Below are 13951 nucleotides of genomic sequence, written 5' to 3'. Positions count from 1 at the left end.
GAATAGAATGAAGCATTTGAGTTTCTATCATTTTTTAAGCTTTCTATAAAACTTATGTATGCACACTTTTACCAAACTTTCAAGTCAAGGTTAAAGGGTACCTAATACTCACTTTACACCTAAAGCTACTGAATGCTCTAAAATAAAGGGAAATATACCAATTCGCTCTTGCAATGTAGACACATGAGTGTTTAGAATCAGAGTTAGTTCACAGAAAAGATGCAGAATGTAGAGCTTGTTTTTAGTTTATTAATTTATTTTGCAGGAATCTTTGACTTTCTGAATATGTACTGCTTGGAGGGACGGTGCATGCATAGCCTTGTAATATGCCTTTGTACATTTCTTCTCAAAATAATGTCCTTCACAACATACACAGAAATCTAAGAGACATGGTATGTACAAATTTAATTAATTTCTTGCTGCTTTAATGAAGAAACTGATCAATTCTTTTACAGTAGGGAAAGAAACATGGACAGTGGGTGCTGTTGTAAATAACTCAGAACTGTTCAGTCTCAAAGCAACTCTTCATGGCTTTAGAAACTCAGACTGACTTATCACTCGGTTACCTTTGAATGCCCAAGCCATGCACAATTCTACTTGCACTAAGTATTTGGGGATGCAAATAGTACAGAAAAAAAGCTGGTGAATGTGAAACATCATCAGAATTAACTTTCACAACAGGGAAATACTGTTAAGTCTTTCAACAAAGATACAGTAGTGCTGCAACACAGGCAGTGCCCAATTTGAAATTTTTAAAGTAACCTTTCAATTGTTGTTTCCCATTCTCTACAAATATACAGACACACACTGCAACATGATTCATTCAAGGTCTAACAATGGTACAATAGTAAAATAATTCCATTTTTCATCTTAGAGGGACACCTTCACATTCCAGGATACATCATCAATATTTCTAAAAGACAGTTCTATGCCTCATATGCTTTCTCTTCATACTGTCAGAAATATATAAACAATTAAAAGACTATATAAAATTGAGTTGCCACAGAGAGTTGGATATGAACCTCTAGATAACTGTGACAAACCAATGACAAAATTTAAGGAAACATTGATTTCTTTTATAATTAGAGTACTAAAATTGAGACCAGCTCCTTAAAAATTAAACTGCATATCAACACTTCCCATTCCATCCTGGGAAATAAACAAATTAGCAACACTTTCCTCCACCATCATTAACCTGCACTAAAACTACATATTTGTACAATGTATTTCTTTTGTTTCTTTAATATCCCCTGCCTCCACTGTTTCCCAAACTAGATCAGAATCAATCCAAACATTTTACAATCCTTAGAAGTTTGTGGCTCCTTTCTTTCCATTTTAAACTTTAAGACCACCACATTTTAAGGGAATAATGTTCTTTTAACACAATGGCTAACATGCTTTCTAAAAACCCAGTTTACAAAAAGAATGAAATGTAAAATGTCGAGTCAGGTCTGCCTTTCCAGGTACATCAAACTAGCAGTTTAAGAAAGCAAGCCTCTCCCACCAACAGAAGAGTACACTAACTGACCCAAAGGGCATGGACACCTCCACAGCAGTACCCACCAACGTCCACAGCAGTATCCACCATATGCCACCTGCTTGTGGATGCCAATCTGAGCAGGAGAACATTCTGGAAAAAAGAAACAAAACCACCTGGACGGCTCAATGAATTCTTATTCAAAGTGGTCATAGATAAGGAGCAGTCTATATATGGGTCTTATGGGTCTACATATGATACAGTCAAATGTATCAAGTTTATCAGTGTCAAGTTGTTTTGTTCATTTTAGGAACTGAATACAACTTATGTGGGCATTCAAAATTTAACACGTACAAAGCTTTCTTAAAGTCCCCCTGATGTCTCATACCTAACTTCCATACCAAGGAAATGAACTGGTGCCTCATTTTTCCTGGCAGATGAAAGTGATGACTGACTAGATACATCATCAAAGGCCTGAAACCATGCATCTACTGTATGTTAACAGCTTATTGACCTTGGTGAGTTTTCATGCAATAGTTTTAATAAAGCATCAGACTTTTCACACATGCTTCTTTCATGGTCAACTGACAAGTGCCATGCTGTCGGTATTTCAGCATCTTACTACAAACACTTGGACACCTTTAGTTAGATTTGTCACGTAGTGTATATGTTCCTCCTAACTTGTCTCATAACAGCAAGTGGAGTTGTCCATTTCTAAGGGAGACAAAAAAACTACACAAAGGCAAGGGCACCTTAAAGAACAGTAGGACTGCTAGACTGCTTCTGGGTATTGACAGGAAACCCATGTTACAAGCCTTTCACCCTTGCCAAGTCCATGGGTTTGCGCCTGTTTTCCCACCATTAAGATTTTCACAGTTTTGCCGCAGTTGTTTGAGAGATAATTACATAATCATGCTCTTCTTGAGACAAATGAATGTATTTGGGGCATTCTCCACATATGAAGGCTAGATGCGATGTAGAAGATTATGACTGATAGAAAACTATAATGAGCCTTTGGTTTCAATATGCTATTGAGTGCAGCTTGTTTTTCCAGGTCTGGCAGAGATTACTGCTAAATGAGAATATAGTGACAGTACAAAGTGGCTGTGTATACAGGAGTTGGGGACAGACCTAGTATTCCTAAGGTTATGACCTTAGGTGAAATTCTTCAGGATGGAGAAACCTAGCAACTTTATTGCTGTCTATGTTCACCGAAATGGGGAGAAATTCCAAAATTCAATTCTGAGCCAAGAAGGAAATTTAAGGCAAAGAACCTACTTAAATATACTATTATTAATTTTCTCATTATACATCACAGCAAGTGGCCTGATTTATTATCTTTTTCAGTGTATCCACACCTGCATTGTTTCATAAGTAGTGCTTTAGCATTCCCTGAACTGCTGAAATTCAGTATGATCTGCCTATTCAACTAAAAAAAAAAATCAAACTCCCTGTATACAGCATTCTTTTGACAGTAGTTTTTTCTTTTCTACCTATAGCACCTTGTTAATGCCAGGCTACCGTGCTTCCACCGAGCTATATATCCCCAGCCCAATGGTATTTCTTGAGTGGTCTTGTCTCACTCCTTCATTAATGCAACTTTATGATGTTGGCCAACTTCACTTTCCCTCTCATTGGCTAGTTAACAAATGTGCAAATAAATAGCTCATATTGATTTTTTCATCTAAATTAGGACTACGGCACAAAGTATTTTCTGTGCTGTAAACATCATGTATTCATTACAAACCAGAAGTAGGGGGCCCTATATACTGCAAGCATTTCTTAAGAACCACAACTGAGCTTAAAATTTCCAATGGTTTTGGAATGGACTTGCATTTGGCATACATTCAGTGTGCTACTGGCAAAGCACAGTTTTATGAGAATGACATTGTATAAAACCATACTTCATTACTTTCAAAATCAATAACCTAAGAAAATATACAATAATTTATGTGGCATAAGTAGGTCTTAGTTACCAGTGTCAATGCAGCTTGATGAACCATTGTTCAAGCAAAAGAGATAATACTACCTCTGATTGTACTTCCTCACAAAGGGCATAATATGCCTAATTCCTGACTACTATGAATCACATTTTAAAGTATCCTGTTTGCGTATGAATGTGTGTTTGAAATTACCCCTGAAAAAAGCAGCAATTACAAATAAACTCATTATTTTGCACAAAAGAAAATAAAGCATATCCTGGGTGCTTTTTCCTGTCCATCTCTTCACAGGAAGCAGCAGGAAGAGGCACAGGGAGCCTTGGTTTCCAGAGAGCTGTGACCAATAAGTCTGCCCTGGAATTCACAGTTTGTCTGCATAAACTGTAACATGTCCTACCATAATCCAAAGTTCACCTTTAGAAATGAAGAGCCACTCAGCAGTAACTGTAACAATTTGGATTCCACAGAAGAGCCCTTAACATCTCTGTGTACATTCTTGCAGGAGTGAATTCAAGTATCCCCTTCTACCTTCTACCTCTCACTCTGTAATGAGTTAAGAAAGGAAAAAAGAAAGACCTCCTCATTTTTCCTTTCGTGAGCCAGTGGCCAGGACACCATTCCCCCACCTCCCCCTGTGCAATCAAGAAATGAAAAGGCTGGGCAGATGAACACAATCCCCAAGTTTCCTTTTCTTTTGGTGAGTGCTCAAAGTTTCACTCTCAACCTGGTGTCAGTTCTTCTGAATTCAAGTGTACCGTGGCATCTCACACTGCTCACAGCGATTCAGTGCAGGGTGGTTGAGAAAGGTACAGCTGTCACAATTCCACGGAGCCCCTTCATAATCCTCATCTCGGGGTTGTGTCCGAGAACTCTGTTTGCAGATACTTAAATGTTCTGAAGAAAGAAGGAATTTAAAAGAAAGGAAGCTAGATCAAGCTGTTTCTCCAAGCAAAACCCAAACTGACCAAAACTGAAATGACAAACTACCACAAAACAATAGGAAGCACTCCCTATCTTACCCACTGAATAAGCTAATTAGTAACCACACCACTGGAAAACCATAGCTGCACAGAAGCTAGATACATGCTCCACTTTGTTCTAAGCACATTGATTTTTGTGCTCTAAGAAGAGGATCTGGAGAAGTCCAGAATAGATTAGAAGTCATTTCTAGTTTATTACCCATAAAGAATAGATAATTAAGCTATATTCCAGCCAAATAGGGGGAAAACATTAGAGATATATGTGACAGCATATTCAGAGAACTCTCTCTCTCTCTCTGACTTTCTTCTCTGCCATAGACTAGTAAATGGATATCTCTTCTATAGGACATCTGTTTCCAGGAAGACATGTGTGTTTTATATTAATGCTTCAACAATGGCAGGTAAAATTCAAAACAAAGGTGTTCCTAGAAGAGTGAAAAAAAGACGACTCTACAGCTAGTTATACAGCTAGTTATAAAGCTAAGAGTCATTCTATATACATGTTTCTTTTGTTCTCAGAAATTATTCCCCTTCGCCAAAAAAGTTGTGTATATATTACTTTTTGAAAACTGCCTATACCTGGCAATATCAAAACCCAATTTACAAAGGAGTGAAATGTAAAATATAGACTCAAGTGTGTGTTACCAGGTACATCAAACTAGCGGTTTAAGAAAGCAAGCCTCTCCCATGAAAATAAAAACTCAAAACTTGTATTCCTGTTAGGTCTTCATTCTCTCTGGTCTAGGCTTAAACGGGCTGTATTCCTAGATGAATCTGGAACTCTGCTTTGTGGGAAGACTCCCGATTCAGAAAGGGTTTCAATGGTAAGTGAAAAAGTTACTTTTTTTTTTTTTCGAGACAGGGTTTCTCTGTGTAGCACTGGCTGTCCTGGAACTCACTCTGTAGACCAGGCCGGCCTCGAACTCAGAAATTCACCTGCCTCTGCCTCCCAAGTGCTGGGATTAAAGGCATGCGCCACCAAGCCGGGCAAAAAGTTACTTTTACAAACATATTCTAATGGTAAAGGAAAAAATATACAAGGTACTTCCATGTATCTTGTATCTTCTTATCATGGTGCCTTTTCATTTGCAAATTAAGGGTGACTTAACATTTATTATGTATACTATAAAAGTAATCCAATATAACATATATTAATACTTTTAGAGACCTGCTTTCAATTGGATGGCAGCATACCAAGCTGAAGAAGCATTAAACATTTGTGTGAGAAGCTTTATCAAATCCAGAAATTGCAACTCATTTGAAAATTACTTAGTCTTGCTTTCTATATACTATTTCTAGAGAGCTGGCCTGTCCAATAAGGTGTTCCGATGTGGCTGCTGAACATGAGAAATGTGGCTATATGCAAATCAAGGTGTGTGTATAAGCATGCAGAAATTAAGAAAAATATCTTTTAAAACAACTTTTAGCAAGCACCAAAGATCTACTAAACATTTAGCATTATGCACATGAACTGTAATCTTCAAGGAGAAACCTGAAGGCATGTTCTAGTTATGATAACTTGTATGGGTTAACATAGCCCAGGGACATAGGTACAAACCATCTGCAGATGCTGCCTGGGAGTCATGGATATCTACTGGCGCTTTGGAAGTCACACTAATTCTTCGGGCTTTTCTCTCAATTGCACAGGAGTCTGAGGAGTCTGCAGAAGAAAAGGCAAAGGCACTGAGAGGGGACGATATCATCTGTCAAGAAGAGTGGGCTCACAAGGACTGTTCCTCCTACTCACTCAGCTGAGAGCATTGACCTTTCCTACCTTCAAATGACCTTTCCTTTGTCTCTGAGGTTAAATATAAACATAATGCTTCTTTATAAGCTACACCATTCATCTCAAACACTGAGTCATGGCAGAAAAATATACTTGAAGTAAAAATTCAGTGATAGCAGCTAAATGGAAATATGAAAGCAAACTGTACTTCAGTTGCTGTTTAGTTCAGTAAAAATGTATTGCCTAAAAATAATCTCTCTCTCTCTCTCTCTCTCTCTCTCTCTCTCTCTCTCTCTCTCTCTCTCTCTCTCTCTCTCTCTCTCTCTCTCTTATATATATGTTGTATGCCTGGGTTATATGGGAACCTGTCTCAAAGGACCAAAAATTAAAAATAAAAAGATGAAGAAAGAAAGAAGATGGAAGAAATCAAGAGGAAGAATTAAGAGGAAGGAAGAAGACAACAGAGATAATGGTGATGACAACAGTAGTACACTGTTGTAATCCCAGCATTTAGGAGTCAGCGAACACAATAGAATGCATAGAAAATATTACTTCTTGAAAAATGGAAGCAACTCAAAAGAATACAATGTAGTTACAAACATGGGCTCCCCACACATTTCAGGGATTTCAACTTCATGCTACAATACTGTTCCTATATGTTATGAATTTATAGTTTATTAGTGAGCAACCTTTGTATTAGATAACAATGACGACTAGCACACTACATATTGTTTGCCTCAAAGAGCAAAAGAATGACCTTGCATTTTCTAATCAGTCCTGATTCTGTATGTAATCTCTCAGTAAAATCTACCTTTGGAAAGCACTGCCCCAGAATTCTAAGGATGGTGGGTAGCGCTTAACTGGAATTCTAATAGCAGAATAAGTACAAACAGAGTAACTGTTTCCTTAGGCTGCAAAGAAAATGGTGAAGCTCTGTCTTAGACTTGAAAGGTACATGCCTTCATTTCACTGACTCACACAAACATCTTGGAAAGTACACAGGTCAGGATTTGAACAGATCACCTCTCTGTGCTACACAGATTAGATCTGAAGACTGTGAGCTAGACCACTGTTCAGGTCGTATGACACCAGGACATTCACTGTTCTGGCAATGAGGGTACAGGGAGATTTGCTGAGTTACCTGAAAACTTACACTGCTTATTAACTGCACATCCAATCCCAAAGGTTTCTGTTGCCTTTCTTCCTTTGTCATCTAATTCTCTAGCCCACTCATCACTCACGATTATAGAGTCTACTTAGATTTGCAGTATACAAGCAGTTTACTGTTTTTGTTTTTAAGCCAACAGTATTGCAAGCCAATTTGCACTAATTTTAGAAGTGTTTTCAGAAAAATGATGCTGGGTGTGGTGATGCATATCTGTAAACCTAGTAGCTAGCATACAGTTTATGAGACCATCTTCAAAATGGAATAAAGTGCTCAACAGAAAATATATCCGACTTCAAACTGAAAAGCTTTTTACTAATCTGTGATTAAAGGCTTAAAATAACTTGGCAAATAATAATACCATTTTATACTCTCACCAATAATATGCAAGATATATTTTAAGCTCATCTCTCAACTAAATTTTTTTGAGACAGGGTTTCTCTGTGTAGCCCCGGCTGGCCTCAAACTCAGAAATCTGCCTGCCTCCGCCTCCCAAGTGCTGGGATTAAAGGCATGCGCCGTCATTGCCTGGCTCAACTAAAATTTTAAAGTAGAAACTTATTCATAAGGATAGGTAGGACTTTACATGTAGAGTATAAATTCCTTGGGACAGGAGTAATAATAGGATCATACAGTTATCTACAATTATGCATTTGTTAACTATTTAAGAAAATGCTGAAAATTGGACCCATTATGACTTCACGGATTCCCCCCATCAGCATTAGTAAGTTCCATTTGCAGTAAACTGGCAGAGGGGCAGAGACCTTTACATGCATCTGTCACTTTTCCTTCTGTAAGAATGGGTTGATAGTATCTTTTATGGGTAAGGTTTTGGAATCAGGCTCTGCTAGCTTCAGATAAAATCCAACAATGAGATCTAAGATGAATTAGGCTTTGGATACACAGGGTGATAAGTCCATTGACATTAGCAAACACACTACTTGGCTGGAGAATATAGCGAACAGGGGTGGAGGAGTTAGGATTCATTTGGAAGGTTAGGGAAACAAATGTGAAGCACCTTTCCCCTTTCTTATTTTTTTTTAAATTATATTCAAAATTGTTTCCTATCCTTTTAAAATGTTTAGAGGAATTCGCTGACTAGCAGACTGTTGTTCTGAAACTATGTTTGTGGGACTTTTTTTAACAATGTACTCAGTTTTAATATAATATGAACAGCTATTAAAATTTCCTCTTTCACCTATTTCAAAAATTTGGCCTTTTATACTTTTATTTTTCAAGAAATGTGTTTATCTAGATTGCACAGTTTACTGACCTGGAGATATTAATCACATGCCTTCATTACCATTTTTAATGAATAACCCATCTTTTATTTCTATTCATGGTATCCTGCATTTTTTTGGTCTCTGTACATCAGTCTACCTTGAAGTTTACTAATTTTGTTTCATTTTTTTCTCTACTTTGATATAAAATTCCACCACCAAAAACATCAAATTTCCTTCCAAGTACCTAACAATTAAGGGCCAGAAGGACTCAGCTAAGGATCTTCTTAGTTTATCTAAAGCCCTAGCCTCATTCCTAGTACCAAGACAATAGTTCGTTGTCCTTGAACAGGGGAAGTTATGACTTTGTATCTAGCTCCTTGGAGATGCCACTATTCAAAAAATTTCAAGATTTTACATGTGGTGGACTGCTCGGATTTTTGGTCATTTCTGATGAATGTAGTCAGTTATTCTATGCCAGCTCTTGAGTCATTAAACTGTAGCTCATCTTCTAGGCTCTCTGTAAGAAAAATCACCTTAGAAGGTACTGAAGCAAAAATCGAGTTTAAAGATGCATATTTTATGAACCTAAAAGGCTAAAGTGATCAATGATATATAATCTAGAGTCTTTCAGCTTGAAACTACATGTAACATTGCCACAGTGCCAAATTTAGTACTTGGCAGTTATCCACTAAAATTCATTTTGAGTCATTTTTAGAAATCACTATACTATTTCAAATGTAGGTCAGATGAAACATCCGCAGTAGTATAAAACAATAGAGAGACCAACTCCTAAGCTGCCGTCTATAAATGAACTACAATTTATGCACTCTCTACTCTTCAGTATGTCTTCATAACCAAATTGTCTTGAACTGCTTAATGAAAAAGGATTAAAATATGAACTTTAAACATTAGTTGTATATTGAGAATATAAAACAGTATATGGGTGAAAATGAGCGATCAATCTACATCCAATCACTTACTGTAAGATACTGAAGACAACTTAGAACTTGTTTTGTTATTGATGAGAAAACACTCATGTCCCCATCACTCCAGCTTACACTCTGTTTATCAAGCAGCAAAAGAATTCTTATGTACAAAGTCTACTGAGGATTTTTCAAGATCCTCATTGTTCTAGAACAATTTTCTTTCAGGAGTATAGTTTTTATTATGTTAAAGAAATTACTATTATGTTTTACAACAATTATAACATTACTTTTAGTGTTTAGTAAAAAAAAATTAAAAGTTTGGGTACTATTTTACTATTGTCACATTAATATAGATAACTTTATGAGGACCATACTCTAGTGAATAGTTCAAATAGAAACTTCTTCAGAAATCTATTCAACTTCTACAGTATTCGTGCTATGACCTCCACTCACCTTTTTTAGATGGCTTCGGTGGTACAACTGGGCCAGGTTCTATGTGGTCATAAAAATTATTGATGGCTTTTGGATCAAAGTTTCCTACAAAGGAAAGAGGAAACCACAGGTATTTAGGAGTTGTTCTTTTGTTATTTGATCTTTTAAAAAGAAAATACATTGATGAAATGTAGGAAAAGAACATGTTTTCTAGGGTTTCAAACGTCATTGTACTAGCATCTTTTCTTTATGGTTGTGAGAAAAGATCCAAGCAGACCAGGAGAACATGGTTTGTCTATAATATATTACCTAAAGGAATATTTCTAATTGCAGGACTAGTATCCATAAGCAAGATTCAGTATATGAGAAACAAGGAATGCTTGACCTGTTTGGCATAATAAAAAAACAACATGAAAGAAGATTGTGACACTTCTTTTCATAATTTATCACAAAGCCATCTAAGGAAGAAGCCAAACATATATGTTACATAACCCTATGGGCTTATCAATGATGGTATTATGCAAATTTTAGAGTAAACAAGCCCGGAGAATTGCTGATACAAAACTTTCTCTGGATCTCCTCACTCTCTGGCTTAATATGTTTATATCAGTGATATACCCTGTGACTCCTTCAAGGTCAGATTGCATTAAGTGCCAGTTCTGATTCTCACCTTCACTCCTAGACTCTGCCTGCTGTACCCAAATCCATCTGAACTCGGATACAGAAGACTCTGTACTGTACCAAGTTTCCTCTTTTTAAGTATTGATTTTTCCCCTAATGAAAAATTTCCTTCCTACAAATCAAATATTCAGCTGCTTTTCATCAAGTCATGCAATGATTTATTTGCATCTACTTGAAAGTACATCCTTTACTGCCAAAGATCACTTTAGTAAAAGAATACAGTATTTGGACACCTTAAGCATTTCTAAATCTTAAGTACAAAATGGCCTCATTTGGTCAATTCATACCAAAAAACATAGCTCCTTCCTTAAAAAAACCTTAATTGGTCCTATTATTCAAAGTTTCATCCACTTGAATAGGCTATTTTAAAGAGAATTTTAAAAAAAATTCTCATAGCTCCTGAAAGATACAATGCTACTTGACATATTAAGTGCTGCATATATTTTTTGTCAGGCACTAATGTTACAGTTCATGTTCTAATCATCCTAATCAAATGTTATTGATTTTTATATTTACTCCAGAAACCATATCAGTTTTAAAAAAATTGATATAATCATATAGTAACAGTGGTTGACATACCCTGTGTATTATACATAGTGATTCTTTCACTAGTAGCATAAAGCTAGTAGGCTACATAAGGGTAATGTGGCTTTTGAAAATGAGAACCTGGCTTGATAGCTCAACTTTCATGTTCAGATGGTTCTGAATCTTTATTAACTTTAGCTCAATTGTTTGACACTGTTATTATATACTACTCTTAAAGTACTGTAGAAGCTCTCTTAACTGCCATAATTAAGATTACTACAGTTTGGGAGTAGGTGGATTCAAAGAAAGGATTGTTAAGTAAAATTACACATCACCTTTAATGTAACATAAATATAGCAGCATTTTTCTATTTTTCTTATAAAAGTGTTGAAGACTGAAATCCCCAGGGATCGTATATGCTATGCAAACATTCTATCACTACACTGCATCTTCAATAGTTGTATTTTGATGCTGAACAAGGATACTTCACATTGTCTTACACAAACTATGTTCATGATAACCTAAAGCCAAGTGTCAGCAAACTTTCTGTCAAAGAGCAGATAGTAACTTGAGGTTTTGTAGACTTGCAATACAATCTGTTACAAGTATTCAACTCTGTCCTTGAAACACAAAGAACCCACAGATACTAGGTAAATAAATGGGCATGTCTGTTTCACTAAAACTTTTTGTTTTCTAAAAACAGGCAGTAGGGCCCTAGTTTGCTGAACCTTGATTTATAATTTTGCGTTTTGGTGTCTTCTGAATACAGCACGTGATATACTAAGGACACTTTCTTACAAAGCTTTCCCCTTTCTGCTTGTGTTCATTCAAATCTAATTACAGTTTCTATCACTTTATGCTTGACTCTCTATAAAAGCCAAAGACAGTTTTTAAAAGAAAAGCATTCTCATGAATTCTTTTTAGTTATGAAATATTAATTTTAACTGAAGAAACCTAGCTAACTAGCATATGCAGCACATGTAATCAATGGGAGCAGCAGTCTATGGGAAAGCAAGTCCTTCTGTAATGTGATGAGCTGGCTACCTAAAAGATAAGAGAGCTTTTACTGCAACACAGAGAAATTCTTTTAAAACCAAGAACTCAGATATCCTACTCTGGACTCCCTTTCTGTCACGGTATTTTCAAAGACTCATATAATATAAACTGTGTCTTAGAAATAATACTCATCAATTTATGAAACACATTCAATGACAAAAATGCAATGTAACAATATAAAACAATCAGGATAAATGATGAAACTGCCAAAGTAACATTATTTTTTGACACCTTGATCCATGAAGTGTGGGAATCTCCTTAAAGCCATTGTTACAACAGTTATACAGAAACCTGTCCTTAAATCTATGAACCCAAAAGTATTGCCATCTAAGCAGTTTAAAATACCACACTATGACTTATGGTTTACCAAATAATCAAGTCTATACCTCTAGATTGAAGGAGGTCAACTTCTTTCAGTGTACAGTCAACATTTATCTGGAGTTGTCTGTTCATGCTTCTCAATCTTGTCATTTCCTCAGGCTAGTAAGAAAGCACCCAAAATAGCAATTGTGGGAAAGTCATTATCAAGCCCAACATTTAAGAACTGTCTTTCATGTTAATTGATCTGATGGGGTAAAACTAAGAATCCAGCCTTGTCTATAAGATGGATTATATAACATGTCTGTGTATGCTTTTGAAGTCAAAAGTACACTGAAGACATCAACGTGGCCACATAGTAACAAACACCATGTGTGGTAGCCAGGCACAAACTGAACTCTGGTCTATCGTAAAAGCTACGTTCACTGTAATAACAGGGCACAGAAAATACCTTATTTATGTTTTTGTGGTAAGGGAAAGTGCAACAACCAACCATGATTTTAGTCTTGTCTAACCTGATAAAAGTTAGTGCTTACTTAGCTTTAGGTACCAGGTTTACCAGAATTCCCTCACTCCTGCTAAAAGGAACTTTAAGGTAGGGAGTACTGCATGAAATTCCTGATGAGAAAACATCAAAGAGGTTAAATTTCCTAAGGGTATAAAGCTCATAAGTGGTAGAGCCAGAACTTATACAAATTTATATAAATTTATAGAGATACTTGTTTTTCTAGATCAAAAGAAACACAGAGAAATATCAGGCATCAATACACTCCTCTGTTTCTTCTACATTAGTCTGTCCAGCCCATTCCAATCCTTGGGGTCTTTTCAGTAACTGAAAAGACCTTTTTCTGATGAACTTGTAATTCCCATACCATTTTTTAAAAAGAACTATTTATTTGTTTTATGTATATTAGTACACTGTAGCTGTCTTCAGGCACACCAGAAGAGGGCATCAGATCCCATTACGGATGGTTGTAAGCCACCATGTGGTTGCTGGGAATTGAACTCAGGACCTCTGGAAGAGCAGTCAGTGCTCTTAACCACTGAGCCATCTCTCCAGCTCTCCCATACTGCTCTTAATTTCTTTAGAATTTGTGCCTAGACTCTAATGGTATGGATACTGAAGTGTTTCCCACATAGCCCAGGTATAAGTTTAATTACTAGGTAATTTCAAATACACAAAGTAGAATGTTAAATTACCTACTAACAGAGAGAGGGGTGGAATGAGGGAGAGGGAGGGAGGGAAGGAGAGAGGGGGGGAGAAAGAGACAGAGATAAAGACAAACAGAGACAAACAGATACACACAGGCAGACAGAGACAAAGAGATTGAGAAAGATTGCTTCTGTTAAAAACATGTTTTGCCAATTGTATCTTGGGTATTCTAAGTTTCTGGGCTAATATCTACTTATCAGTGAGTGCATATCTAGTGACTTCTTTTGTGATTGGGTTACCTCACTAAGGATGTAGAAAACCAAAAAGAAGGAAGACCAACGGGTGGATA

General features: G+C 36.5%; 1 protein-coding gene across 5 annotated transcripts in view; it reads right to left on the bottom strand.

Moving 5' to 3' along the window:
• Positions 1–229: 229 nt before the first annotated feature.
• Tab3 (TGF-beta activated kinase 1 (MAP3K7) binding protein 3) overlaps positions 230–13951 on the bottom strand; it is a 60038-nt gene continuing 46316 nt past the window's right edge. For all 5 annotated transcript variants that reach the window (XM_029534322.1, XM_029534325.1, XM_029534323.1 and 2 more), the window contains 4 exons: positions 12518–12611; positions 9891–9974; positions 5956–6057; positions 230–4311 (listed from right to left, as the gene is read on the bottom strand). In XM_029534322.1, coding sequence (XP_029390182.1) covers positions 4163–4311; positions 5956–6057; positions 9891–9974; positions 12518–12611 — 429 coding nt within the window. In that variant the 3' untranslated portion in view covers positions 230–4162. The remainder of the gene's footprint in view (positions 4312–5955; positions 6058–9890; positions 9975–12517; positions 12612–13951) is intronic.

The sequence above is a fragment of the Mus pahari genome, chromosome X (assembly GCF_900095145.1).
Source record: "Mus pahari chromosome X, PAHARI_EIJ_v1.1, whole genome shotgun sequence".
NCBI lineage: Eukaryota > Metazoa > Chordata > Mammalia > Rodentia > Muridae > Mus > Mus pahari.
Note: the sequence above shows the minus strand (reverse complement) of the source record. Positions and strands in the feature narration are given on the sequence as shown.